Raw genomic sequence first — 27,170 nt, 5'->3', positions numbered from 1 at the left:
GTACGTACCCGATTCGAATAATCTGAAAGCCGAGATCCTGCGCCGCTGCCACGACTCCCCCGTCGCCGGTCACCCCGGCAAAGCAAAAACCTACGACCTGCTGTCCCGAGAATATTACTGGCCCGGAATGCTACATTACGTATCATTATGGGTAAAGAAATGCCAGACCTGCCGCCGAATCAACCCGTCCCGCGAAGGCCACCAGGGCCTCCTGCGACCCCTGCCCACTCCTGAACGCTCATGGCAACACCTGTCGATGGATTTTATCACACATTTGCCGCAAAGCAACGGCCACGACGCCATCCTAGTGGTCGTAGACCGCCTGACTAAGATGAGACACTTCGTCCCTTGTAAAGGGACCTGCAATGCCGAGGACACCGCCAACCTGTACCTACACCACGTATGGAAACTACACGGGTTGCCCCTGACGATAGTTTCGGATAGAGGCACCCAATTCGTGTCGAAGTTTTGGAAACACCTGACAACCCGTTTGAAAATCGACAGCCTGCTATCCACTGCTCACCACCCCGAGACTGACGGACAGACCGAGCGTTTTAACGCGTCCCTGGAACAATATTTGAGAGCTTATGTGGCCTACCTGCAAGATGATTGGGAAAGTTGGCTTCCCCTCGCCGAATTCACAGCCAACTCCCACAAGTCCGAGACCACCGGAACCTCCCCGTTTTACGCGACTTACGGATTCCATCCCCGCATGGGATTCGAGCCGGTACCCCTGAACCAGCCTTTGCCCGCCCAGCGGGATGCCGAAAAGCTAGCCGCCCGAATGGAAGCCATTCTGGAACAAGCCCGCGCCGAAATGACCGCCGCCCAAGCCCGTTACGAAGAACAGGCGAACCGACACCGTACCCCGGCCCGCCGGCTTACCGTCGGCCAATATGTATGGTTAGACGCACGGAACATCCAGACCGCCCGCCCGCAGAAGAAACTGGATTGGAAGAACTTGGGACCCTTCCGAATTTCTGAAGTGATTAGCCCGTACGCCTACCGTTTGGACCTGCCGTCGTCTATGAGAGTACACCCTGTTTTCAATATAAACCGACTAAAACCTGCTGACGTTGAGCCCCTGCCGGGCCAACAACCTGCACCGCCACCCCATTTGGAAGTGGAAGGTGAGAGAGAATACGAAGTCGAAGAGATCCTCGACTCCTTTTGGGAAACCCGCGGCCGAGGAGGCCGCCGGCTGAAATATATCGTCCGTTGGGCTGGATATAGCGAACCCACGACTGAACCTGCCGATTACCTGGAAAACGCTGCTCAATTGGTAAAGAATTTCCACCGTCGATACCCCCATAAGCCCGGGCCCCGGCCGTGACGGAGCTCGGCCTGGAAGGGGGGAATACTGTCACAGACCTGAAGGACAGCCACTGGGCTGTCGCTTAGTCATGACCCCTGTCACGTGAAGGCGCGAGGGCCGAGCGCCTCGCGCGCGTATATCTACGCGAAATCTCTGCAGTCTCCGATATGTAGCTCCTCGAGCTACGTCTTCGTCAACAACCACCTGCTACCCTGTACCTGGAAGACTAGATAGCCAATATACTCTGTCCTGTTACCTGATCGCCCGCACCTACCTGTCCGCCCTGCCTGCCCGTGACAATTGGGTACAATTATTATCCACAATACAATTCGCCTATAACAATTTAAAAAACGAAAATATTAAAATAACCCCGTTTTATACCAATTATGGATTTAACCCCATAATATACGGAAAATTAAAAATTACAATTACGGTACCACGGGCCGATAAATAAACGAACGAATTACGAAAATTATACCAAAAATTCCAGCAGGAACTAAAATTCGTACGAAAAAAAATAATAAAATACGCCAATTAATATCGGATAAAAGGACCATTTTTTAAAAAGGGAAATAACGTTTACCTTATTCGACGCAATATTAAAATATAACGATTTAATAGCAAATTCGATTTTAAAAAGCTTGGACCTTTTAAAATTAACAAAAAAATCAGCGACACCAATTACAAATTATTATTACCAAATATTATAAAAATTTACCCCATATTTTACGTATTATTATTGGAATTAGCATTATACGGCACCAATATATAAAAAACGATCGAAATCGACGCAAAACAAACCTATAATATTAAACAAATATTCGACCATAAACGAAACCACGGCAAAACAGAATATTTTATTAAATGGGAAAATTATGGGTATAAAAAAAATATTTGGGAACCCCTTAATTATTTCCAAAATTGCCAGAAACCGTTCCGCCAATATTATTAGGAATTGGATTTGCGAGCAAATTAACCAAAAAAAAGGACGATTTAAAAAAACACCACCTATTATTTCCAAAAATTAAAGGCCGACCAGAATTCGAAATTATATTATTAAATAAATTTACAAAAAAACGATTAATATATAATATAAAATAAAAACACCAAAAAAACGACGTACCAACGGAATATTGCGCAAAAACATTTATTTTATTTAATAACGAAAAATTTAAAGGATTTATCGGGAAAATTAAATCCCAAACAAAATTGGAATCCGGAAAAAACAATTCCAAGGATATTTTAAATAAAATTTCGGCTAATTATCGACGTTTTTCCTATTCCGCCTTTTTACGTTCCACCCGATCCAATTTTTCCAAATTATTAATTCCGCGAAATATAATTCGCATTATTTTCTTAAACCACAATTTTTTTTATTTTTGCAAACGAAACAATTTCGCCTGCTATATATAAATTTGTTTTTTAAACGCCTCGATTTCCGCATCCAATTTTAAATATTAATAACCAATATAACGGATTTGAACAGCGGGCAAACCCAATACGTTATACCCAAAACGATTGGAACAAATATATTTTATATAACGAGCAAAATTTTAAAAAAATATTTAATAAAACGCTGCGTTTTTGGTACGGTAGGGATTGCAAAAAAATATTTTAACGGTATCCGTCGATAATAGGGAAAAAAAAGGGCGTGGCGACGTTTTATTAACGAACAACCAGATTTTGGTTTGGCCACACGATTAAATATGGCGCAAAAAAATTAGCCAAAAAGGAAGGAAAACCAAAACAAGGATTAAAAAAGTACGGATTATTTAAAGACCAAAGGGATTTGGCCAAAAAAGGAAACCTAATATTACGACCAAATAATTGGGCCGGTACCAGGGAGGCCAGGTGGGGTTATACCCCTTTTAACGATATCCGCCCAAAAAAATTACCGACCGGCAAAAAAAGGATTATATAAAAAGGAATTACGTAATTTTACGTAATTGCCAAAAAAATAATTTCAATGATTATTGAGGGATTATAACAGATTAAAGGAAATAATTTTTGCGATTTGTAACAAATTAGGAAAAATTATATTCGGAATATAATTTATATAAGGCACGTTTATTATTATATAAATAAATTCGATTTTAGGATTGTTTAGGAGCAATTAAATTTTAATTAACCTTAATATTTATTTGAAAACGATTATAATTTCACCCCCAGTTATTAAGAACCCCAATTACCCAATTAGACGCTCAGTTGCTTTAACCCACTGTACTTTACCCCAAAAACAGGTTACCCCGATACCTTGATCGTAACATGTATGTTGCCATCTATATAATCGCAGCTACACGTTTCGAAGTCACGTAGATATACGTCTAATCTCTCCACACGCATGCTTGGAGACTGTCACAAAAACAATCCCAAAGAGACAATGCCACAATATAGGGACCATTATAATCGAGGGTTTAAAGCTATTCCTTGGGTTATTAATTACGAGCTACCAACAAGCTCGCGACGTGTGTGACTTGGACCAAATGAGAACCAGGAACTACTGCAGTAGGACCTGATTTCGTGAGTGAAAAAAAACATTGTTTGGAAAACAGAAGAGGTGCAGCTTCCATGGTAACGGTATGTTTTAACTAGCGTAAGCTGAGGGGCCTATGCAGCGGGCTTACGTGCAGGGAACCATACAGGGCCGGTTGATATGTCGGGAGGTATTCTGGGCATGACGTTACTGACTTGGCACGTGAATCCTTGTGTTGAAGCTGGATTTGGCCTATTAGCTTATCAGATCTTTATAGTGGGGTCTGCGTTGCTAAATGGGCTAAATCACATATAAAGCTGGTCCCCTTCACCAAATCTAATTATCTACCCCGCAATTCTTCTTCAACATGCAAACTCGAGACGAGTTATTCATCCCTCCCACGATCAAAATCATATACTAGGCTGACATACATCAAGGGCCAGCAGAGAGATGAAGAAGTGGCCGCCTCCTTTCCTTGAGCGGCGCGGCCAGACTCTAGAGGATACGGAAAGCGAAGATACCGAACCCGATGATACAGATGACCTCGCCTCGTTTGGCGGCCATGGAACTCTCGAGGCTTTGGAATTTACACGGCTTTTGGAAGCTCAAGGAATCCCATCTTGCGTCCAAGGGGTCTCTGCGCTCATTTATTACGGCGCAGGGAGGGTCAGGGATGTATGATTTACATAAATCGACAAAGGGCCAAACTTGTGCTAATTTAACTTGGATTTAGGACTGGGAAATCTGCATACCCACAGAGCAGATGGAGCAAGCCAAGCTTATTTTCGAGAACTCTCCAGACTATGAACCTGCCAATCCGATTTTGGCGCAACCAAAATCCCTTATTCACTCCTACCCTCGATTAAAACGCGTCGGCATTAACGTTCGCTTTATTTTGGTCCCGACTTTTGACATTCATTTTGAATTTAAACCGGAAAACCTGACCAGGAGTTTTAACAACCTTCCGTACCCAAAACTGGAAGTTTTGGTGCAAAGCCTCCTCGAGAAAAACGATTCAATGAACCTTACTGATCTCGTCGACGGTGCCGACTTGTCGGAAAAATGGGGCGAGGATAATTTGAATCTAGAGGGCAAAAATGACGGAGAATGGGTTGCGAAAATAAACGCTACCGTCAGGGCCATGGCCAAAGGCCCAACAGACATGAAAACTATGGGTTGCATGGCACCGACTGTGCTGGTTGACAAGAGAGAGTTGTGGTTGAGGATTGTGCGAAAGAAAGGACTGAGGCTTGGTTGGAAACGGCCCCCCGAGCTCTTCGCTACCCGCTTTCGGCTCCATGGCGAACCCGACCCTTGGTTGAGGTATCGGGAATGTTGTTAACACAACGTTGGCCTAGGAATTTAAGTCTTGCTGGTATGGCACACCGGTTCGATTCGAAGCGATGGATGAGTCGAAAGAGGATGTGGCCGTTCAAACTTGTATTGGGTAATTTTTCGTTTCTTGCATTTCTCACGCACAAGACCTCGGTCCTCCGAATTAACTGTTGAAATTTCCACGAAATCTTCTTTTTCTGTTTACATATACACATCCACTGAGGGGTGCATCATACTTCGGTGTAGCCTACAGACAGTCAGAATTGAAAATCGTTTTTTTCTTCTTTTTGCAAGAATACTAATCCCAATGGACCTGCGATTAGCCAAAAAAGGCTTTGGTTACAACTGTTCCAATTGTTCCCCGTTCCTTCGTACGTCTCCGCAAACAAGAACAAGCACAACGGTGGAAGTGGTATTGTTTGAGACCTTAGAAACTCAGTCTGTTCAAAACAAGGGCGCCAGCACCCCTAGATTTGTTCTCAGTCTTGGTAGGGGATGAGTTCCTGCAGAGCCACGTCTAAGCTTATGCTCACTCATAAAAGAAAAGCACTGCAAACAAGGAAGGAGCTTGATGTATTCTAGTCTAGCCCACATATTATCTTTCCATCTTGTTGCTCTTGCCTCGCACTTAGTTTACTTCGTCAAAATGCGGTGCTCATCCAAAGGTCATACCGATATATCTCGCTTTTACTACTTTTTAGGCTATGTAAGGCTTACACCGGCCCACGAGATAGTTATTAGAGAATGTGCTGGAGTGGCCAAATTTCCCGAAATGGTCAACTCTAACCGCCTCTACGAGCCATCAGAACACCAAATCTTATATACAAGCTCTAATTTCTACGGGACAGGAACCAAACGCTAGGGATAACCATGGTACAAATCCATTGGTGTATTGCAGCAATTAACAGCGCTCCTGCCCTAGAGGCGCTACCAGAAGGGGCCATCGGAATAACCGGCGATGAACTTCAGAAGCAGGACGTTTCTGCACTATGCTATAGCTAGGGAGTATACAGACTCCCTGGCTGGTGCAATCGAAACACTGAAAAGTATCGGAATAGAGTGGAAGCCTTAGTTCTGACACAAGCCTTGCTTTGGAATGGTTATCTGTCTGCTGCTTGGGGAGAAAAGAACATGTACAAATGCTCCTAGGCTAGGCTTTTATACTTATCTGTTGATAATAATACCGCTGCGAAAGGAGAAAATAACTCCTCCAAATTTCCGCGTTGTCCATAGACGTAAGGTTTTCCTGGATTAGTGCCAATTAACTAGCTTTGGTGCTACATTTACTCTGGTCGCCGGCTGTGACATTTTCTGGTTAACTTTTTGGTATTGAAACATAATGACTATATAATTTATAATCAAAATATTTTTAAAAAGCCAGAAAAAAACCCTTAATTTTACCAGGCCTAAGCCATGTAAAATAAGATAAGGGCTAGTATTTTATATTTTTTTCCAAATTCCGTCAAAACACCGCCTTCCAGAAACTGCTTTTAACAGTTTACCAAGAATAGATTTCTGCGTCGCTCCATGAGGTCGTTTCGGGCTTGCATCCTCTTCCGATTTTTGTACTGTGACCCATGATGTACAACAAGCATCCTCCACCATTCATGGGTCAGACCCACCTTTGTTAGCGATTCACACCCAAACACACCAATAAGCTTAACAGCTGAAGAATTTTCGCCCTCCGGGCGCTGGTCGTCATGGCCTCACCAGAGGTCTCAAACCGCCGCGCGCGCCCGCAGAGCACGCCGCAGGCTTTGCCGCAGGGCCAGGCCGAGTCGGGACACGTATCTCTCGACACGCGCACCGCTAACGCGCCTCAGCCGGCTGGCCGCGGAAGGTACTCCAGCCTCCCGGCCCTGGCCATCAAAACACTGCAGCAGGAGTTGGAAAACGTGGAAACAGTCGGCAGCTGGCTCGAAGAGGTCTTTGCAGCCAAGCTCGAAAGTTTACAGGCCCCGGAGGACGCCGCGCTTAGGAGAATTGTTCTTGAACTTGACGACGTGATCAGCGGCTGGTTCCTCAGTCGCACCCTCCCTGAAAAAGAGCGTTCGCGCTCCCCGTCGCGTTCGCCGACCAGTTCCAGCGAAAGGCGCAGCATTTTAATTACGAGGACGGGCACGGCGTCGTCGGCCTCTAAAGGCAGAGGCACGCCCATTAACAAATCGGTCACATGGGCCGAGCGAGCCGCCACGCCACCAGCGGCGGCCCCAACGCCAATTTTAACCCCGGCCACGCGCTCGTACCCGATACGTACGACGCCCGGCAATGCACCTGACAGCTCCGCAACTCCCTCCCAATCGGGCCGGGACCGCTCCCAAGCCCCGAAACGTTTGACAGAACAGCCGTCCAACCGCATCCTGATCCGCGTAAATGACAAATTGCGGATGGTGACGAGGGAGCCATACGCGGTAACGACCAAACTGGCCGAATTGGTCTCGGTGCCACACAGTGAAATCCCAAACGCCAAGCGTACCCCCACGGGCTGGGGTGTTACGGTGGCCTCTGAGGAAACACGGCAAAAACTCCTCAACCCCAGCGCGGTCAAGGCCATTATGGACGCATTGGACGCGCGGGAAGTCACTGTCCCGACAACCTGGCACACATACGCCGTCTCTGGAGTGCCCCGAACGCTCAATTGCCTGGACGGAAGAAAGGACGTACATGAGGTAATCCAGGAGGAGATTACCGTGGCAGCAGGCCAGCAGCCAGTCAACTGGCATATTTCCAAACATGGTTACGACCCACATACGGCTGAGGGCACGTGGATAGTGTCCTTCCTTCAACCCGTAAAGCCCTTTCAGCTTTTTGGAGTGTCGAGACGTGCGCGGAAGGTTGAAAAATCACGCAAAATTACACACCACCACGACGGTTGCCAGGGATATTGCGAAATACGTCGCTGCGTACGGCAAGCGCGTTGCGGCATATGTGGTGAAGCAAAACATGCGACAGAGGAAGAGCCGTGCAAGGCAGCCCCCAAATGCGTTAATTGCCACGGCCATTTCCCATCCGGACATGAGAATTGCCCTGCCCGACCTTTGGTGGTAAATGGGAAGCTTGAACGACCTTCACAGCGTAAACTTAAGGGGATTCGCAGGGGGGAATGGCGCAGTGGTTAAGCGCCATGGCTGTTACTTGAGTAACGTAGGTTCGAATCCTGCTCCCTCCACCTCCTCCCCGCTTACCCGTGGCAAGGATAACCCGGCTGGCTATCGACAACAACCACCCGCCTGTGCCGTCGAGCCCACACTTGTTGGGAACTTCGTCTCCATGGCTACAAACGACCGACAGCTCCGCTGTTTGGACACAGGCCCCTCTCGATGAAGAGCCGTCAACTGCCGTCAGACGAATCCTCCGTGCGCCTGAAGGCACGGGGTCGCGTCAGTGAACAAACCTGTAAGCAGGACCGGGCACGAACCCGGTCAGGCTCGATTCGCTTCTATGCCCTTGTTTTCCGCTGTGTAAATAGAGAAAATAGAAAGCGCGCCGAGATACCCCTCGGGAGGTTGCTAACGGCCGGCTAATGAGCCGGGCCGAGCCCGGCGTTAAATAATACTACTACTACTACTACTAAGGGGATTCGCAGAATCGGACGTGCCAACCGTGCCGCGATTATCAACGACCGGGCCGAAACGGCCCGCCGAGAGCCAGCACCTGCAATCCCGGTCCTAAGCACCTCATCGCAGCATTCGCAAACCTCGAGCTCCCGATCGAGCATTTCAAACAAAAGAGCGCGGCCATGCGAGGCGGCAGGGGCGGACATCCGTAACTTCCTGCAGGTTGAACAGGAACGCGTGCACGACGAAATCGTTTGGGCAGCCGAAATGGAGGAGGACGCAGCGGCTGCCGAACCTTGCCCCGCTGATGGGATAGACTTGGAAGCAACCCGTCGATTAATATGACGAAATACTCGCTCGGCAATATGCAGCGGGAATGCCTCGACGTAGTTTGGGCCAACGTAGGTAAAAGGATGGGTGTGCATCTGAGCCTATTGGAGTTGTGCCACCAGAGAAAGGTGGACCTGGTTAACGTTCAAGAGCCATGGTGCGGGCTAAATACGACTACACAAACGCACCCGGGCTATGATGTTTTTGCGCCAGTGGACGAATGGCACGCCAACACTTACGAAGCCATGACTGGGCTCCGGCCCCGGGTGCTCACCTACGTCAAGAAGGGGGCAGCCCTAAGGGCCGCACAACGACGGCTACCGCAGGGCCAAAATACACGGGACATACTCTGGCTCGAAATTAACGGAATACTGTTTGTTAACGTATATAGGGCTCCGGGCACTGAAGCCGCGCTGGAAATGGTATGCAATACCGTGCCAAATGGACCCACGGTGCTAGGCGGCGATTTTAACGTAGCGGCTGCTGCATACCAGCCGGGCCGCGCAAACGCACGCGGAGGGGACCAACTGACGGCATGGGCGCAAGCCCAGGGGATGAGTTTTACAGGAAATATCGGCGTGCCCACCCACCGCGACGGGGGTTTACTGGATATGGTCTTTTCCAACCTCCCCAGCACAATAACTGTGGTTGACAGCAGTCTTTACACAGGCTCCGACCACGAATCCCTTTATACCACGCTGCGGACGCGCGGCGCCCCCCGCCCGGAGGCGATCAACGTTTCGGTTAGGGACGACCGGTTACCAAAGTTCGCGGAGCTACTTGCTTTTGGCATGCAAGACATGCCGGACCCGGGATCCGCGGCCGATGGCTACGCATTGGACGCGTGGGTAGCTGAATTTACAACTTTATGGGAGCAAGTGACGTGGGTCGTGGGTACGCCGGCGGGAAAAAGGGACAGCTCGGCTCCCTGGTGGACCGAAAACTGCCAGCGGCTCTGGTCCGAATTCCAGCGGGTTAAACGGAGCGCTGTAAATAGGGCAGACGCCTCTGCCGAGGAAAAAGCCTATACGAAAGGGGTGCGGGCCGCGAAGCGGGAGTACTGGAGGCACCGGATCGACCAACTGCGCGACGATAAGGATTTGTGGAACATGGTGGGCTGGCTGGGAGCCGGACCACGCCTCCGGTCCCCGCCGCTGGTTATTAACGGCGAGCAAGTGAGCGAGCCTTTAGCAAAAGCGGAAGCACTGCAACGGGAGGTGCTTGGCCGATTTTCGGCGGAGGATGACCTGCAGGGAGACCCCTTGGAGGCCTGGTCGCCGGACGAGGCTAAAATCCCTTGGGACACCCAGGTTAGTGCGGAAGAGGCGGAGCGCTCCTGCATTGGGGTTACGAGCACGTCCCCGGGCATCGACGGAATAACCGTCCGGCTACTAAAAGCCGGATGGGCTTCGTTGGCCGAGCCGGTGCGCAGGCTCTACCAACGTTGCCTGGAACTCGGACATTTCCCAGCGCCTTGGAAGAAGGCCGAAGTCGCGATGCTACCGAAAACGGGGAAGAAAGACCGGAGCAGCGTTCGATCCTGGCGGCCTATAGCCCTCCTCTCCTGCATCGGAAAAGGCCTCGAGAGGCTCGTTGCACGCCGGATAGCTTGGGCCATACACGACAACGGGCTCCTTAGCTGCACCCACGGCGGTGCCCTACCCAAACGATCGGCGACGGATCTGGTTTGTGCCCTCGCCCACGATATCGAGCAGGCTCTAGCTCGCGGGGAGGAAGTCACCCTTGTCGCATGCGACGTCCAAGGCGCCTTCGACGCCCTCCTCCATAGGCGATTAATACGGAAAATGCGGAGCCTCGGGTTTAGTAAAATGCTCCTCAGGTTCGTGATTAACTTTTTAAGCGGCCGCCAGGCCCGAGTCCGGCTGGAGGGTACGACCACGGGCTTTAGGCGGCTTGGGTGCGGCACCCCGCAAGGGTCTCCCCTTTCCCCGATCCTATATATGCTATATTTGGCGTATCTCGTCAAAAACGGTACGAAGTGGCGGTTGGCATACGCAGACGACGTGCTTACATGGAAATCGTGACCCTCGTTGGAGGAAAACGTACGTTGGCTGGAAGATAAACTCCGGGATATGCACGAAATTGCGGCGGAAGAGAAGATCCATTTTGCAGCGGAAAAGACAGAGGTGATCCATATCACTAAGAAAAGGCACGGTCGCAACCCGGAAATCCGGATTAATGGTAGAACGGTTACCCCGGTCCAACTACCGGGCGGTCGACGCGGACAAAGCGCCTCCGGGGCCGAGCGCTTCCAACCCTGTGACTATAGTTTACTGTAGGAAATGCAAGGACCCGGGCATGCGTTGGCTTGGTTTTTGGTTCAGCCGACGGCTAGACGGGCGCCGCCACGTGGCCGAAAGGGCTGCCAAAACAATGGCGGTCGCTGCCCACCTCAAGAGCTTTGGGGCAGTAAGATACGGACCGCCTGCGGCTGCACTTCGCAAGGCAGCGGTGGCATGCGTGGGTTCCTCGGCCACCTACGCAGCCGAGGCATGGTACAACCCAGCGCACAAGCAAAGAGGACTCCTCAAAGCATTGAACAAACCGCTGGTTTTAGCGGCACGGGCAATCCTCCCGGCGTATAAAACCACCCCCTCGTCCACTGTTCTCAGGGACGCAGGACTACCCTCGGCCCGCGTCGCGCTGGCCTACACCCGCCTGAAATACGGCGCCCGACTAAGGCTCGCGGACAAGGGGCACCCCCTTGTCAGCCGCCTGCGTGAAACACCTCGTGCCCGCAACTCGGGCCATTCGGCCACGACCCTGCAAACGGCTGCACAACTTCTCCCGCGGATCCGGAGACTAGAGTTGCGCGCACCCCGCAATGCCCCGGATTCTCGCACTGACCCCACCGGAGGAGTCCCGAAAGAGGAAGCGGCCCGCCGCTTTATCGAATGGCTGGACATGGTATCACCTGACGATATCGTGGTATATACGGATGGTTCGGAAAAACACGAAAACAACTGCGTCCAAATAGGGTACGGATGGGCCGCTTTTAGGGCGGGCCTGGAATTTGCCGCAGGCTCCGCATCTATTACGCCGGAAAGCCACGTTTTCGACGCCGAGGCGATTGGCGCCCTAAAAGGGCTACAGGCGGCAGCCAAGGCCCAGCCAGGCGCCCGGATCTGGATTTGTGTGGACAGCACCTCGGTTATTTGGGGTCTTAGAGGCGACGCGCCGCGTTCGTCCCAATGGGCCTTTCTGGAGTTCCATAACCTTGTCGATCTACTCCGAAAACAAGGTACCGAGGTTCGGGTCCGTTGGTGCCCTGGGCACCAGGGAATCCCGGGAAACGACCGGGCTGACGAGCTGGCCAAGGCCGGCTCCGCCGGACCGCCGGACCCAGACCCGAGGGCTCAGCAAACCACGTATAGCGGTGCCGGCACGGTCCTCAGAGCCATTCTTTCGAATATAGAGAAGGACTGGTGGCGTAAAGAACTCTGTGAACGGTCCCCCGCATATAGGGAATGGAAATTCCAATACACACCGAGAAAGGAGCCCGAGGAACTGCGTTTGCCAAGACCCCTACTGGGCCATTATTTGGCCATGAGGACCGGCCACGGCGATTTCAAAGCCTACCATAACCGTTTCAACCACCAGGATGCAAACACCTCGTGTGCCTGGTGCTGGAAGCGGACCTCCCCTAAACACCCGGTGCACTGCCGCTATTCGCGGGCGGTGTGGAGAAACTGGCCGTGGCCTGACAACGACCGGCCGGTCGGGCCGCCAGACCGCGCCCAACGCCGCAAATTCTTCCAGACAAGCCTCGGGCAACCGACAAGCTTTCAGGCGTTTTCGATAGCCACCAACTACTTCAGCGCCCGCCCCAGAGCGGCCCGCCAGCGCCCCGCGCGCCACGAACGCACTTTACGCCTAGGGACACCGATCGTAAACGACTCGAACTCTGACGAGGAATAGACTTACTGCCTTTTCACCCACACTTCACGGCACAAGCCGTCAGACGAACCCTCCGTGCACCTTAGGCACGGGGTCGCGTCAGTGAACTAACCCCCTAAGCAGGACCGGGCCCGAACCCGGTCAGGCACGATCCGCCTCTGCCCTCCTTGTTTTCCCCCTGTGTAAATAAAGAAGATAGAACGCGCGCCGAGATACCCCTCGGGAGGTTGCTAACGGCCGGCTAACAAGCCGGGCCGAGCCCGGCGTTAACTAATACTACTACTACTACTACTGAAGATTCTTTTATGTGATCTACCTACTCGCATGTCTGCCCATGAATCAACAGCTATGTATAATGTACTTCGCACAACATACTGTATATTACATCGCGCTTGTATCTTAATTGCAATGCAGACATATTTATGTGAAGTTGAAAGTTATGCAAACTCACTTTACCTGGACTATCCTGCGCTTCCAGGGGTATCATAAAATATTTTCAGTTTAATTTAGAACCTTTATCAATATTTTCCAATGTATTACCTACAAGCACCCTCTCTATAGCCGGCGTAGAGGACGTTACATCAGCATTACGATAGTGAAGGCGGAACTGCAGGATATCATGCTTGCCTGACTGGAGCATTCCAACGAGCATTCTTGGACCAAGTCAACTACAGTTCAGTCATTGGGGTGGCCATAGTCTGGTAAGCCCCGCAGCAGGCAACCGGTTGGATACGACGATTTCGCTTACCCTCTTCCGTTTTCGACCGTTTTCATTTCGAAGGATTCGCCCCGACTTAACTAACCTCGGATCCCAAATCCCACCCCCTATATTTCCTATATATGCCATCGGCAGTATCTTGGGTTAATATGCCCGCGCAACGACTGGATTTATTGCGTTGGGCGGCATAAGCGCGAGGTTTCTCCCCTGGAAGCCAACCGCCTTGAGAGGTAGTTTTCGCAACTTTCCTGCGACTAGGGACTTCGTCCGTGGCTATTTTGGGAATGCTCGCCCCACCAAGGGCGGCTTCTCCTTCATGGAAAGGGAGCGGGATGACGAAAATTTTTGTCTCGGAATTGTCTAGGATGATTGCGGTTACGATGTTACTAGAACTAGGGGTCAAAATATCCAGGAGAGATTCTCCGGAAATCTATAATCTCAGTGTTTACAAAAAACAGGAAATAGAAGTGGGCATAGAACAAGCGAAATTCACGAAAATCCAAGCGCGTGGGAATAATCTGTTGCCATTTGCTCCCTGATTCACCATGTTGAAATTTGGCGTTTGCGCATTTAGCCACAACAAGTAACTACCTAGCTAGACAATAGCAAAGCTGGCACCTCTTGTGTGCTATTATTTTTAGGTACAAAAGACGGTCTTTTTGGTCGACAGCGGCAAGCCATGGCGCTCATGGTCGCTTGACTGCGTTTGGGGGCACACCAAGCAAGGGATAATACAACGCCCTCGCTTTCCCCCTCTCAAAGGTCGCGCTCCAGAACTTTCCTTAGAATCGAACCATGTCGTTTCATGTTTCTTCTTCCCCTTCCAGGTTGGAACTAGTGGTACGATTTCGCCGTCGGCAACATGGTTGCTGCAGCTGCAAGCTGGGATTAGAGGCACGGGCCACTCCATATGCAGACCCTAGCACAATATCAAGCCTACCTATTGTGGCGATGTCCAAAGGGCTACGCAATGGAGAGTTGAGAGCCCTTTTTTTTCTTTCTTTTCCCTTGGGTGCGCTCTTTTGGGCGCTTTCCATCCCTTGCTTGGAATATTGTTCTCCGGAAATGGCAGGTGAATAAGAAAATTGCTACCCTCGTCTCCACGAAGTGACAACGTTGGTATTGTTACGGAACATGTGCCACCGATCTCCCTCGACCACGCTGACGGGACTTCTTGGCGCCGAGCAGGACAAAAGAAATCATGATAAAATTTGCCATGTCCGAAGGGGAATTAAGGGGACATAAAGGGCTGCGACCACTCGCCCCCTGCGTCACTAAAATTTTGTTCGATTTTCGAGAAAAAGCACTGACAGCAGAGAACAAAGAAATTGGGTATACCCCTCCCTGCCCATCTTCAAAAAGCTACTTCTTTTTTGTTTGTCGCTTCCCGATCGCTGATCCGATCTCTCTACGCCACAAACGACCACATGGCTCACTCACAAACCCTCACAGAGCAGCAACACCGCTGGCCCGCCTTGACGCCCCTCGACGGCGTCAAGGCGGCCGCCGCTCCGCAACCATTGGTGACGACAAAGACGGTGATTCCCGACAGCGTCGCCGAGCACAGCGACGTGGCGCCGCTGGTGGCCAGGCTGCGCCAAAGAGGCCTGCAGGTGTACATCACCGACGGGGTCTCGCTCCCGCCCGAGGCGGCCATGCACGATCGCGCGGCGCCGATACCCGCGATCGTGGTGTCGCCCGTCAGCGAATACGGCGTGTCCGAGACGCTGCGCCTGCTAAAGGTGGCCGGGCTCTACGGCCGCCTGCCCGTGTCGGTCAAGAGCGGCGGGCACGGCTACTTCAACGGCGCGTCTTGCGACGGCGGCCTCATGATCAACCTCGCCGGCATGACCAAGCGCCGCGTCGCCGGCGACATCCTGCACATCGAGCCCGGCTGCGTGCTGGGCCAGACGATCCACACGCTGGCGACGGCGCACAAGGCGGTACCGCACGGCGACTGCTTCGGCGTGGGGGCGGGCGGGCACTTTCTCACGGCGGGCTGGGACCTCATCCTGGGCCGCAAGCACGGGCTGGGGTGCCAGTCGGTGGTGGGCGGGAGGATCGTGCTCTGGGACGGCACCGTGGTCGACGTGAGCGAGGAGTCGCACCCGGAGCTGCTGCACGCCATGCGGGGCGGGGCGGCGGCGGGCGCGGGGGTGGTGATCGAGATCAGGCTGCGGGTGATGGAGGAGCCGGCGCGGGCGACGTGGCGCTTCACGCGCATCACGCGGGGGCAGCTCGAGAGGTGCGCGGCGCAGGGGGCGTTTCGGCGGGCGTACGGCCTGCCGCGGGAGGTGTCGGTGTCGTTCCGCTTCCACTTCGAGGCGGACCAGGTGGAGCCGGTGGCGTCGCTCAACGTGGTCAGCCTGCTGTCGGCGGGCGAGACGGTGGCGCTGGTGCGGGAGCACATGGGGGCCGAGGTGGCGGCGCTGGTGGACGGCGACATGGCGGCCTGGAGCGAAAAGACGCTGCTGGACCTGCGCATGCTGCCGGCGTCGGACTTTTTGGCCGCCAACCCGGGCATGCTGGGCGAGGTGACGGCGACGGCGCTGCACGCCGACCCGCTGCTGTACTGGAAGCCCACGTCGTCGGCGCGCGAGATGGCGAGCTCCTACTTCACCAGCGTGTCCAACTGGGTGGTGCCCGAGTGCGAGGACGCCCTGCTGCGCATGTACGACCTGTTCCACTCGGTGCGCCACTCCCCCGCCCGCTCGCGCATGTACGCCCTCGTCATCCAGGGCGGCGGCGCCATGACCGACATGCAGGCCAGCTGCAGCATGCCGCTCGGCAGCGCCCTGGCCCGCTTCGAGCTGCACTGGGACGACCCCGACGAGAACGAGCGCTGGTCGCGCCGCTTCACGGACAAGGTGCTGGGCGTCATGGGCTCCGTGGCCGACCCGTCCGTCTCCCGGCCCTACAGGGGGGACATTTGGCTGGCATCGCAGGCCGGGGATGCCGAGCTGGATCGGATATTCAAGCTGTACGACAGGCGGTTTGCATGAAGAGGGTGGGCATGGATGTAGAACGGCGCCGATAGGAGTTTTGGGGCTGGTGTTTGGCGAGTGCTTGTTAGGGTGGTTGGTTTGCTTTCTTGCTTGACGTCACGAAACATAATGTCAATGTTTATTGTTTGAATTTGTGTATATATTTCTGCGACGGCCTATGCAAAGCGCAGGGTAACAAACATGTGTATTTACCCCTGGTTACGTACTAATTGGGCTCTTCTAGAGGGTAGGACTTTTCCATCTTGAGCTACCCTATTTTGTAACTTGTCCCGATTGGTTAACATCAAAAGCAATGAGAAGGAGCTTGAACATTTTGTTGCTTGGTTGGAAACAATTTTCAAACATCTGGGCGGTACAGGTTTCAAGATGGACGTGTCAGACTCAGGATCAAGTAGGTAGTACTGGCCATGTGGAAGATGGATATTATAGACTGATGACAGAGGCGTAACATTTGCTAAATAATAATGCACCAGTCAGCAACCTCGATTCGCACGTCCACTACTGACCCGCCAAAGGTTTCTATTTTCTTGTATATAGTCTATAGAGTTAATACTTAATAGTACAAAATATCTATGCAGAGCTCCACCGATCCAACCCACATATCCTACAGAGTAACCTTGCGAAACGCCATCACCCGCACCGGCCCCACCAGCCCGTACTCCTGCCAGTCCACCGCCGTGTAAAACTGAGGCACATTCGGCCCCAGACCAAAGTTCTCGACGCCGTCGACCCTCGCCTTGACCGCGTTGAACAGCGTCGACGTGACCTCGACCCGCATCGAGTTTTGGCCAGGGACCACGTACCGCGAGATGTCGACCTGCGCCGCAGACATGTCCACCGACGGCAGCTGCTCGTCGTTGACCCAGGCCCGAATGGTGTTGAGGATCGGTCCAAAATCGACGACGGTCACGACGTCGTCGCTCGACAGCTGGTCGACGGCTGGCTGGGTAAAAGTCGCCGTGTAGATGCCGACGCCCGAGACGTTCTGCGCCGCGGGGATTTGCGACCATGGCACGAGGGCGTTCTGCGAGCCGAGATCGAGGACCTGCTTGGCGGAAGCCGATTTCGTAGCGTCGGGGCCTGGGACCCACGACTCGAGCGTGAGATTCCACGGTCCCACCTCGACCGAGGGCAGCGTTGCGTTGGTGCCGTTCGTGAGGGCTGGTATCTGGTGCGTGCTGCCGTTGGACAGGGTGACGGATCCAGCAGCGCCGTCGGTCACGACGAGCGACATCTTCCCATCCGGGCCGTAAGATGCCCCAGCGACGTTCTCCGAGCTTGCTGTGATGTGGTCTCGAGGCTCCGCCGCGGGGTTGAATGCGAAGATGGCAGTCTGGCCTTGCCGCAACGACACGCTCAGGCTTACTCTGCCTTCAGACCGACCATAGATGGCGACGGGTTCCTGGGTGCCGGTCCAGGCGTCGAGCTTGCTGGGTACCAGGTCGCTGCTCGCCTCGACGCCGACGTTGAAAGTCGCTGCGGGTCCATCATTGTAGAGGAACACGTAGTTGGAGGCTGCATCTGCTCTCCAGGTCGTGTGCAGGGTCTGGGCGAAGCTTGCCGGAGATGTCTGGACTCGAGGCTTGACTGACAGTTCCTGCAGTGCTTGGACCAGAGAGTCTGGCGAGCTGATGTATTTGAGGTTGGCGTGACCGGCCGACTCGAGCTCTGCAATGGCCTCTGATACGACATCTTGTCCAACGGAGCCGATGGTGGTGTTTGGGAGGGATCCAACAACCACAATGGGTAGGCCTGCATTGGCGAGCTCGACCAGTTTTGTGGACGCCTCGGGGGAAATGAACTGCTGTTGGTCGAAAACGAGAGCTCGGTATCCTGAGCCAGTCGGATCAAGTAGCCCTCCCTTGACGGTGGCATTTTCACTGGCAAAGTTGGCTGGCGAAAGATAGTCGTAGGAAAAGCCTATAAATTTTGATTTTCTAGAGTCAGTCAAAAAGTATCTAGCGTTAGCAAGGGGTATGGAGTCGCAGTGCACTCCAACGTACCATTTGCACGTAGATTCGTCCCATTGTGAGCAACAGTGGTCGAGTAGGGATCCTTGTACATGTAGAATGCCAAGTCTCTTTTAGCAATCCCCAGCTGGAGGATGTGCTGGTTCCTGGCCGTATAGTTCATCATCTCGGACATGTACTTCCACGCGGGCTGTTTAGGGCCCCATATCTCCGAGTAGACGTACTGGAATGGCGTGTATCCCGGCCAGGTCGTTTCGGGCTGTTCGCCACCATATGGCATACCGTGGATTACCATGAGATTGACCCCGCCTGCGAATGCTTGGTTGAAGAGTCGGAGCAGAGACGGCAGCGACTGGCTGTATGCACCGGACTGGACTGCACCGATTTCCGTCGAGATTACGTTTCGTCGCGCCAGGTGTGCCGGCCCGGTGAACTGAAGCATCTCGTCAATGTTGGTAAAGGCGAGAGATTCGAGCTCGGGCCCGGCCACCGAGGGAATGGCGGCGAGCATGTCCACGGGGAGGTTGTAAGCCACCTGGCAGGAATGGGAGAGGTCGAGCGAGTTGGCCCACTCCCCTAGAGCCTGCAGATATTCCATGTAGCCTTGGTTGAGGGTGAGGCGGTAGTCCTGGAGGTACTTTGCCTGCGCAGGATCCACAGCACCCTCCAGGTAGTATGTCGTATTGTAGGGCGCCCCGTGGCTCATGAACGAAGTCGACTTGTCAAACATCAGGGGCAGATACTTGACTGGATCGTAGCCTCGGCCCGTCTTGAACTTTTCAATAAAATCTGGAGACCAGTAGAGGGAAGCCTGGATCTCCATGCTGTCCTCCCACGAATGCTGCCCGACGGCCTCGAGCAGCTCGCGAATCTCACTGCTCAGGATGTTTTGCTCCCAGAATTGCGACACGAGCTTTGCCCCCGCCGCACTGAAATGGTCCGTCACCCAGGAGCCATTGGCGATGACATCGGAGGGAATTCCAGCGGCAGACCTTTGGTTGGTGTAGCGCTCATAGATGGCAAACAAGACGTACTCGTCGTGGTCCGTTGGGGCTTGCCAAGTGAGCCTTCCATCGCTCACGTTGGCCGACAGATCGACTAGAGACTCCTCGATCAAGGCTACAGCGCTGCTAGACTGATTTGCTGTTTTGTGGAGGATTGCGTGTTAGATTTAGCTCAGTTAAACTGATTTTGGTGAGAAATCGAAGAGTACGACAAGTTGGTAACCGATCTCTTAACTTCTCAAGCTCATCACAACTTACCGTATTTCACAGCACCGGCCGAGACACCAACAAGGTGATTGCCACCAAACTTTTCCTGGGGCTGCACAAATCCCAACTCCTCGTTCCAGTCAATCTCCGCCGCGGGCAGGTCGCCCTGGAACTTCTCCCCGCCCTTGATGGTCGTCTTGCCGTAGACCAACTGCATGGCGAGACCCGGAGTGAGCGGCTCGGCAGGGACACCCTGGCCCTGACTGGCCCCGAGGCCAAAGTCCATAATGAGGCCATTGGCCTTGGCCGCCTCGAGCGCGGTCCTAAACACGTCGACAAAGGCTGGTTTTCCAAAGCCGTAGACGTCGGACTGATTCAAATGAGGGCCTCCGAACCCGTAGTTGTAGAACGGGACGAATTCCAACCCACCGGCGCCGACTTGTTTGAGTTGGCGCACGTCGTCTGTCAAGGCGGCGTGGTCAACATCGGCGTCAGGAAGCCTATCGGTTGTTGGTCGTTCAGACTTTTTGGTTAGTTTGAAAATGTTCATCGGCCGTCTGGAATAAGCGCCAGAACAAAGCAGGGATTGGGCTGCATTACCAGTATCTAAACTTTGGACGGTGCTCGGCTGGCGGGTCATGGAACCCAGGGACCAGCTGAGCTGTACTGGCAGTAGCGGCTAGGGCCGCGAGAAAAGACCAATTTTGTAGAATCATGGCTCTCCTGACTAGATTAAGAATTACAAGACACCACAGGTCTAGCTGATTCAGAGGTGCGAACCAAACGACTTTGTTGGGCTGGACACGGCGACCAATGCCATTTTTAATATGCCTCGTCGGACCAGATATCCACCCAACAAGATGCTACCAAGCCTCAGCTGCTCAACTCGCTAATTTCAAAAACCGGTGATTCTACCACCTTGTCAATCTACACGGATATTGCGAGCAGCACCAGAGCCAAATTTCGGTGGCAATAGTGTGGGGACTATCCGGTATCCACCCCTCGTTTACCTCGTTTACCGCTCGACGAGGCTCGTTCATCGGCAGATTACCGGCTCATTCCACTAGGTCTAGTATACTACAGGGGTACCTTACCTAACACCACCAAGGATTTCTCTTCCGCGGGGAACGGCATCGACAAACATGGCGATCGATCATTTGAACGAGTTTTATCCGAGAGTCATGACAAGTATTGCACGTGTCAGAAACCACGAGATTCTTGAAACCTACGGGGAGACCAAAGAAAGTAGACAAGATAGCCGGCGTATGATTTGTTACACTTCATGGCACCACCCTCTCGGGTCCGGCAAACGAAATAGTCTCTCTGTTGGTAAAAGGTTGACGACAAGCTGTCTTCCCGAACCATCGGAACCCGTGTCCCCTGGGATGACTAGCAGAATTAGGTTTATTTTCAGGCATACTTACTTTGCAACATATAATAGTAAACCTCCCTGACATTGGAGATTGGAAACTCTGACGGGCTGTGCCTGAGCCGCCAGGATAAAGTCAAATCACTGACAGCCCTCCACGCCAATCACGATGGCTAGAAGATTCTAACAAAAAAAATTAAAAAAAAAGACTTTACCGCACTAATCGTGTAGCTTGATTCTGTTCCATCTCCCAGGCAAGTTCATGCTACCCGACCAGTTCAAGAATGGCTGTCAGCATTCGAAACGGCGATCAATTACATTGATTGTTGGCTGCAGGGGTTCTGCTTCTGGTCTTGGATCGCGAGATGCAGAGACTGCGAGTCAACTATGTTCAACCTCTGCAACAATAATAGCCTCATCGGAAGCCTAGAACCAAAAGCATAATCAGTCATGGCTCCCTAGAATCTGGTCCGTCACAGCGACAAGTGAAACGTTGTCACTCGGTCAAGTCCACGATACTACCATATCGTCGTCTTTTATACCCTCAACGCGACGAGTTCAAAAGGTCTATAAATACCACTCGTTGGAAGCCAACAATCATCATTCAGAAATTCCTATCCCATCAACCTTTTATCAAACATTCCAAGTTCACACAGCTCTTTTCCCTTTCGAGGTAGGCAATTCCAACAGTTCCGCGACAATCAGTTAATCCAAATACCAGCAGCGAGGCTAATCGCACAGACATACCCTAGGCAACAACAAGAAACAAAAAACAAAAGGTATTTACAAAATGAAGTTCTCCGCAATCTACCTCGCCGCCTTGACCCTGGTGTCCGGCGCTGCTGCTGCCGATCCAAAGAATTGCAAATTCAACGTCCTCAATGGGAGTGGGATCAACGTCGCCAACGGGTGCTGCGATGTGACAAAAAAGCAGGTTACCGTCAGCCCTTTCACGGTCTCGTGCACCGAATCTTGCGGTTTGGCCATTGTATCGGGCGGCGATCCGACCTTTTCACTGCAAAACGCCGGCAGGTGCTGAATTGGTTGAGTTGAAGCAAGGGAGAAGGATGCAAGAGAAGGCGGGAAATGGTTATCATGTACAGCCCTTTTTTTCTTCGCCTTGGTTGTATATGCGGCTTTCGGAGAAAAAAGGGATTTATTTAGCTCCGGTAGCTGAAACATGGGTACCTGCTTCTAGGCACACACTGGATATAAGTTTATCAGGCACGTGGTGAATGCTTCTGTACTATTGAGACGATGGTTAATCACACTAGCTGTCGTTTCATGTCCACGAGTTTGCCGGTCCTGTCATGTTTCGAACTTTCGTGGTAGGATACCCTGACTGTAAACGTGTCGTTATTGATGGCCTCGACTGATCGGGAATGGTTTGGTAAAGATACAGACTGCTCTAGCTTCTTCCGGATAGCTTCAAGACTACGTGCTTATATCGACGCTAGGTCCGTCGTCCAATTGACTTTCGACTCAAGAAGTTCACCAATGGCAGGCTCATGGATGCCACGTTTGACCATGACTCTAAACAGTTGTTGCAACAAGCTTTTGATCGATGCAGGATGGCTGAGGCTCGTTTCGTTTACCGCGAACTCTTTTTGTCCGCTAAACAAATATTGCGAGTCAACTTCTATGTAGTATAGCACAAAGGCCTACTCTGTCATGAATGTGACACGAGTCGATATACTGTGTCGTCTGCCATTAACCGCGTGCGGTGGTGATTTTTAATAACCTTTTCATTCACGACATAATATATGTCTACACGTACCAGAATAGCGTTTTTCGTTAGGGGTGAGCAATCCAGCCTTCCAGTCATTCTTTATTCTAAATCTGGGATCATCCTCAAACAGCGTCCAATTAAATCAAATGCCAATGATGTAGACATGGTCAGCGGGTTTGATACAAGAAGACGCAATGCTTGAGGCAAGAAAGGGCATTGATATAGCCTGTAGGAGCTATAGGAAAGAGGGGGAAAGCCCTACAAGGAGATGTAGCATTCAATATATTCAGTTTAAAGATCCACTTGGGCACCAAAGAAAACGGTGTTTGAATGACCGTGGTTTTCTTGGCTGCCCTTTCAAGTACCTGCCTACTGCTTCTAGTCTAGTCTAGACTAGCAATGACGGCCTTATTGCGCAGTACCCAAGTAGATAGGGCTGTGCTAGCTTACCAGTAAATATTTTAGCGGGGCCAAGCGGACTAGACAGGTTGGATTTGGGTGGGTTCAACGTGGCTCAGTGTGGCTTAGCACATTAGGGGCACTAAGTACCTGGTAACATACATTTAATACTGCATGATTCGTCAAACTTTTTGTTCCCCTAGCTCCCTTGCCTGCGGTTTCGTTCCTCGTTCCTCGTTCCTCTCGCAACTCGAACAATCCTCGTTCCCGCGCTAATAACCCGTTTCGCCGCGATCTTTGCTGGTGCTGGCCCGAGCCAAAACAAAATTGCGCGGCTGCGTGTCATGTCGGAACAATCGCCAGCTGCGCCGTTACCCGCCAAGAAGAGAAAAGCGCACCGAAAGTCGCGGACGGGTTGCCTCGGCTGCCGGATCCGCAGAGTAAAAGTAAAAAGAAATACAGACTTGGCCATTTCCCTGCCCTACCTGGCTAAATTGGATTTGCTTCCTTTCCCCCCCCCCCCCCCACGTTGTGCATCGATTGCCTGGATCCCATCAGTCTGCTGATGAACACCGCCAACGGTCCAGTGCGACGAGGGACGACCGCGCTGTCGTGCCTGTCTCCGTCGCAATGAGTCGTGTCGCTATCCAGATGAGTCGGCTCCCGTCAAGCTGACCACCAGCGAGGGCGAAGCGCCCCGGGCACGCGCCACCTCCAATGGTCCGAGTTTGGATTTGAGCCCGACGGGCGAGGCCTTGGCGACTCCCGCTCTGCTCCCTGACAGGACGCGACTCGATGGTCACGGTGGCGGCACCGTAGCGATCGGCCAGCTCCTCAACTCTCCGCATGACGCCTCGACCCCCAGCTCCGCGTCGACTCCAAACACAGCCACAACCCCTGCCTACAACGATGCGGCCATTCCATCCGGACTCTTCGGCATCAGGGACCTGGCTCTGCTGCACCACTGGACCGTCTCCACGAGCAGCTCAATCTTCAACTCGGCCGACGTCAACGACCTTTGGCAGGTCACGTTTCCGCAGGTCGGGCTCGAGTACCCGTTTGTAGCGCACGCCATCCTCGCCGTGGCCGCCCTGCACCGGTCCTACCTCGATGGCTCGCAGGGCAGATCCGGCCTGCTGGACGAGGCGGCCTCGCACCACGAAAAGTCCCTCGCGGGGTTCCACGACGTGGTCCAGCACCTGACGGCCGAGAACTGCGAGGGCCTGCTGGCGTGGTCGCTCCTCAACATCCTCTACACCTTTGCCCTCTCCAGGCAGCTGGCCGGCCGCACCGAGGGCTCCCGGCACCAGCGGCACCTGCGGCAGCAGCACTCCCGCAAGGACCGGCTGCTCGGCGTCGAGTGGATCCCCATGATCCGCGGCGTCGACGCCGTGCTGTCTTCGTACTACCACTCCCTCCTCGACGGGAGGATGGCGCGCCTCCTCACGTTTGGCAACTGGAAGGAGCTGCAGCTGAGGGACGACGACCCGGACCCCATGGATGCGGAGCTGCGGCGCATAAGGGGCGCCTGGGCGGACGACAACCCAGACGCGGGCGTCTACGACGAGGCGTTGCACATCCTGAGGAAGTGCCGGGCGTACACGGGGCAGTTCGCCACGATGGACGCCGACACGCTGAGCCGCTGGGACTGCAACCGCGGGTGGGCGGGGCCGATGGCTTTTGTGCACTTTGCCCCCGAGAGGTACTTTACCCTGCTGCACCAGAGGCAGCCGCCCGCGCTTGTTCTCTTTGCCTACTTTGGAGCATTCTTCCACGTGCTGGATGGGTATTGGTATCTCGAAACCTGGGGCAGGGAGATAGTTGAAGTTGTAGACGATATCCTCGGCAGCTACTGGAGGCCGTGGATTCAGATCCCAGCTACGATTGTTGGGCTTGAATGAGAGTTGCGCCCGGTAAGAAGTTTAGTTGTCAAAAGACGAAGCGTTTTTTGTCGTACAAGACATGTCTTGACATCATGAATATGGGCTTGGTGTTGATATTGAAGGATTGTCAAAAACCAATCGCGGATTTATTCTTCCGATCGTATAATCCAGCGTTTCAACGGAACAAACACAGTTTTACTGGAGCTGCTGTTTCGAACACACCTGACTAATGCAAGACGAGAATAGTTCTGACGAAAAAAAAAAGGGGGAAAAACGAAAAAAAAAAGGGGGAACCAAAATTCTTCAAAAAGCCGCCCCTGTCAGGAGGGAGGCGCAATCTCAGTGCCGACCGGCAAGGGCTCACCCAGGTCGGGGGCGTCGTCCCTCCAAGAGATGGGCTGGATAAACGTTTTGCGCGTGGTGCCGCACCCGTCCCTCTCGTTCAGGTTCGCGTGGAAGACCTGCCAATCCTGGGTGCCGTCGGGGCTCTTGAAGAAGGCGTTGTGGGCGGGGCCGTAGAGCCCGTTGCCCGTGGCGAAGATGGGGTCGGGCAGCTTGCCCCACGAGCTGGGGCTCATTGGGTCGCCGCCGCCCCCGCTCGATGGGTCGTAGCGGAGCGCGCCGAGCTTGTAGGCGGGGGTGTTGCACGAGTCGGCCGAGTAGACGATGTAGCTGGTGCCCGACGGCGACACGAGCCCGTAGGGGCCCTCCAGCACCGCCGAGTCGGACTTTTCCCAGTCGAACTCGGGCGCCGCGATCATGGTGGCGTTGCTGCATGTCGTCGGCGAGAGGAGCTCGGCGATCCAGAGGGACGCGCCGGCTGGGCTCTGCGGCCCGTGGACGGACGAGTACTAGACGAGGGCAGGGGTGTAAGCTTGGCATCCTTGTGCATGGACGATGGTGGTGGAAATATTGGACTTCATCTCACAATAAAATAAGTCGTATTGTTGATGTCAAAGATTGTCTGTAAGCGTTGCAAGCAGTGGCATTTAGCAAAATGAACACCATTCCAAGTATGGAGTTGCCAAGTGAACAAAAACACCCCAGAAGCGACAAAATCGAATGCAAACATACCGCATCGAGCATGCCATCGGTGAAATTAGGAGGTGTGATTGGCCCCAGGAGCTCGTAGTCGGCAGAAAGCGGATTCTCGGCGCCGCCGGCCAGGGTGTAAACCCTGAGGGTGGGCAGGACCACACCCCAGTCCGGGTTGCACACGCTGGCCGAGAAGAAGAGGTGCCAGCGGCCGTCGAGCTTGTGCATCTCGGGGGCCCAAAAGTTGCAAGCCCGGTTGGGGTTTGACGTGTCCGACCAGATGACTTTGGCGGTGGCCGTCTTGAGGCCCTCGATGGTGGAGGCGGCTGTGATTTGGACGTCGGTCCATGTTGTCGAGGTCAGGTAGTACCTATACGGACAATTTTAGACTCCAAAGTGAAAAATGGGGAAGGAGTCGACGAAAGCAAAACATAAAATTCAGAAAACCCATACATTCCATCGTGATACACCATCTGGGGATCACTCCCCGTCTTGATCGGGTTGGTAAAGGCATCAACCCCGGTGAGCCAACAACAGTAGCTGGCCGCAAGTGGCACAAGAGAGGAGATGAGACGCATCTTGACCAAGTCGCTGGGTTACCTAGGTAGGGTAGGTAACGTATGCAAGACATGTACCTGTCTGGGGAGGCCGTCTAAATTGACATCGGATGACATGTCCAGGACATTATCCTCATTCTTTATATGCTTATATTTTCCCCGCGTTTGCTTTACGGATTTTACTAGATGCGTCCCCAAACACTCGTCGAACCATGTCAGAGCGCAGCCCGGCAATTGATGACGATTGCCGGCATGCCCAGAGGGCATAACAATGGGCGGTAAAAGTGGATCGTAGGGCTTGATTCCCTGTTGTTCCTGGCTTCGAGGTCGCATTCAGATGGCAAGTCGACAAAGATTGGAGCGGCT

The 27,170-nt window shown here is 53.0% G+C and overlaps 6 protein-coding genes and 1 pseudogene across 8 annotated transcripts; 5 read left to right on the top strand and 2 right to left on the bottom strand.

Annotated features, from left to right (window-relative positions):
• The first annotated feature begins 4,157 nt into the window (after positions 1-4,157).
• Positions 4,158-5,397, top strand: MGG_09154 (uncharacterized protein). Its single transcript, XM_003711195.1, has 2 exons — positions 4,158-4,463; positions 4,522-5,397. The coding sequence occupies exons 1-2, from the start codon at positions 4,239-4,241 to the stop codon at positions 5,128-5,130; spliced, it is 834 nt and encodes a 277-aa protein (XP_003711243.1). The 5' UTR covers positions 4,158-4,238; the 3' UTR covers positions 5,131-5,397.
• A 1,426-nt stretch (positions 5,398-6,823) lies between these two features.
• On the top strand, positions 6,824-8,717 carry MGG_16601 (uncharacterized protein; the record flags this gene model as incomplete). The annotated part of the gene is made up of 2 exons (XM_003711194.1): positions 6,824-8,267; positions 8,319-8,717. The coding sequence occupies one exon, from the start codon at positions 6,824-6,826 to the stop codon at positions 8,240-8,242; it is 1,419 nt and encodes a 472-aa protein (XP_003711242.1). The 3' UTR covers positions 8,243-8,267; positions 8,319-8,717.
• Positions 8,221-8,292, top strand: MGG_20118 (annotated as a pseudogene). The gene has a single exon. The product of its transcript is annotated as a tRNA-OTHER (tRNA).
• A 5,911-nt stretch (positions 8,718-14,628) lies between the features above and the next one.
• MGG_09150 lies at positions 14,629-16,648 on the top strand (the record flags this gene model as incomplete). 2 transcript variants are annotated; one of them, XM_003711192.1, is made up of 2 exons in its annotated part: positions 14,629-14,718; positions 14,835-16,648. In XM_003711192.1, exon 2 carries the CDS (start codon positions 15,074-15,076, stop codon positions 16,646-16,648), a length of 1,575 nt encoding a protein of 524 aa, XP_003711240.1. In that variant the 5' UTR covers positions 14,629-14,718; positions 14,835-15,073. The 2 variants fall into 2 exon arrangements, with proteins under 2 accessions (XP_003711240.1, XP_003711241.1); XM_003711193.1 differs by having other exon boundaries at positions 14,700-16,648.
• A 607-nt stretch (positions 16,649-17,255) lies between these two features.
• On the bottom strand, positions 17,256-20,382 carry MGG_09149 (uncharacterized protein; the record flags this gene model as incomplete). The annotated part of the gene is made up of 3 exons (XM_003711191.1): positions 17,256-18,571; positions 18,655-19,764; positions 19,884-20,382. The coding sequence occupies 3 exons, from the start codon at positions 20,380-20,382 to the stop codon at positions 17,256-17,258; spliced, it is 2,925 nt and encodes a 974-aa protein (XP_003711239.1).
• A 3,145-nt stretch (positions 20,383-23,527) lies between these two features.
• On the top strand, positions 23,528-26,241 carry MGG_13350 (uncharacterized protein). The gene is made up of 2 exons (XM_003711190.1): positions 23,528-23,775; positions 23,917-26,241. The coding sequence occupies exons 1-2, from the start codon at positions 23,674-23,676 to the stop codon at positions 25,228-25,230; spliced, it is 1,416 nt and encodes a 471-aa protein (XP_003711238.1). The 5' UTR covers positions 23,528-23,673; the 3' UTR covers positions 25,231-26,241.
• On the bottom strand, positions 25,533-26,825 carry MGG_09148 (uncharacterized protein; the record flags this gene model as incomplete). Its single annotated transcript, XM_003711189.1, has 4 exons — positions 25,533-26,063; positions 26,141-26,176; positions 26,287-26,617; positions 26,701-26,825. 4 exons carry the CDS (start codon positions 26,823-26,825, stop codon positions 25,533-25,535), a joined length of 1,023 nt encoding a protein of 340 aa, XP_003711237.1.
• Between the last annotated feature and the right edge of the window lie 345 nt (positions 26,826-27,170).

This window comes from Pyricularia oryzae, chromosome 3 (assembly GCF_000002495.2).
Source record: "Pyricularia oryzae 70-15 chromosome 3, whole genome shotgun sequence".
Taxonomy (NCBI): Eukaryota; Fungi; Ascomycota; class Sordariomycetes; order Magnaporthales; family Pyriculariaceae; genus Pyricularia; species Pyricularia oryzae.
The sequence above is the reverse complement of the archived record's forward strand: the minus strand, read 5'-3'. Positions and strand labels throughout refer to the sequence as shown.

Coding starts and splice junctions, on each gene's coding strand:
- MGG_09154 (XM_003711195.1), top strand. CDS start 4,239: ATGAAGAAGTGGCCGCCTCCTTTCCTTGAGCGGCGCGGCCAGACTCTA. Junction 4,464..4,521: donor GCGCAGGGAGGGTCAGGGAT/GTATGATTTACA, acceptor ACTTGGATTTAG/GACTGGGAAATCTGCATACC.
- MGG_13350 (XM_003711190.1), top strand. CDS start 23,674: ATGTCGGAACAATCGCCAGCTGCGCCGTTACCCGCCAAGAAGAGAAAA. Junction 23,776..23,916: donor GCCGGATCCGCAGAGTAAAA/GTAAAAAGAAAT, acceptor CCAACGGTCCAG/TGCGACGAGGGACGACCGCG.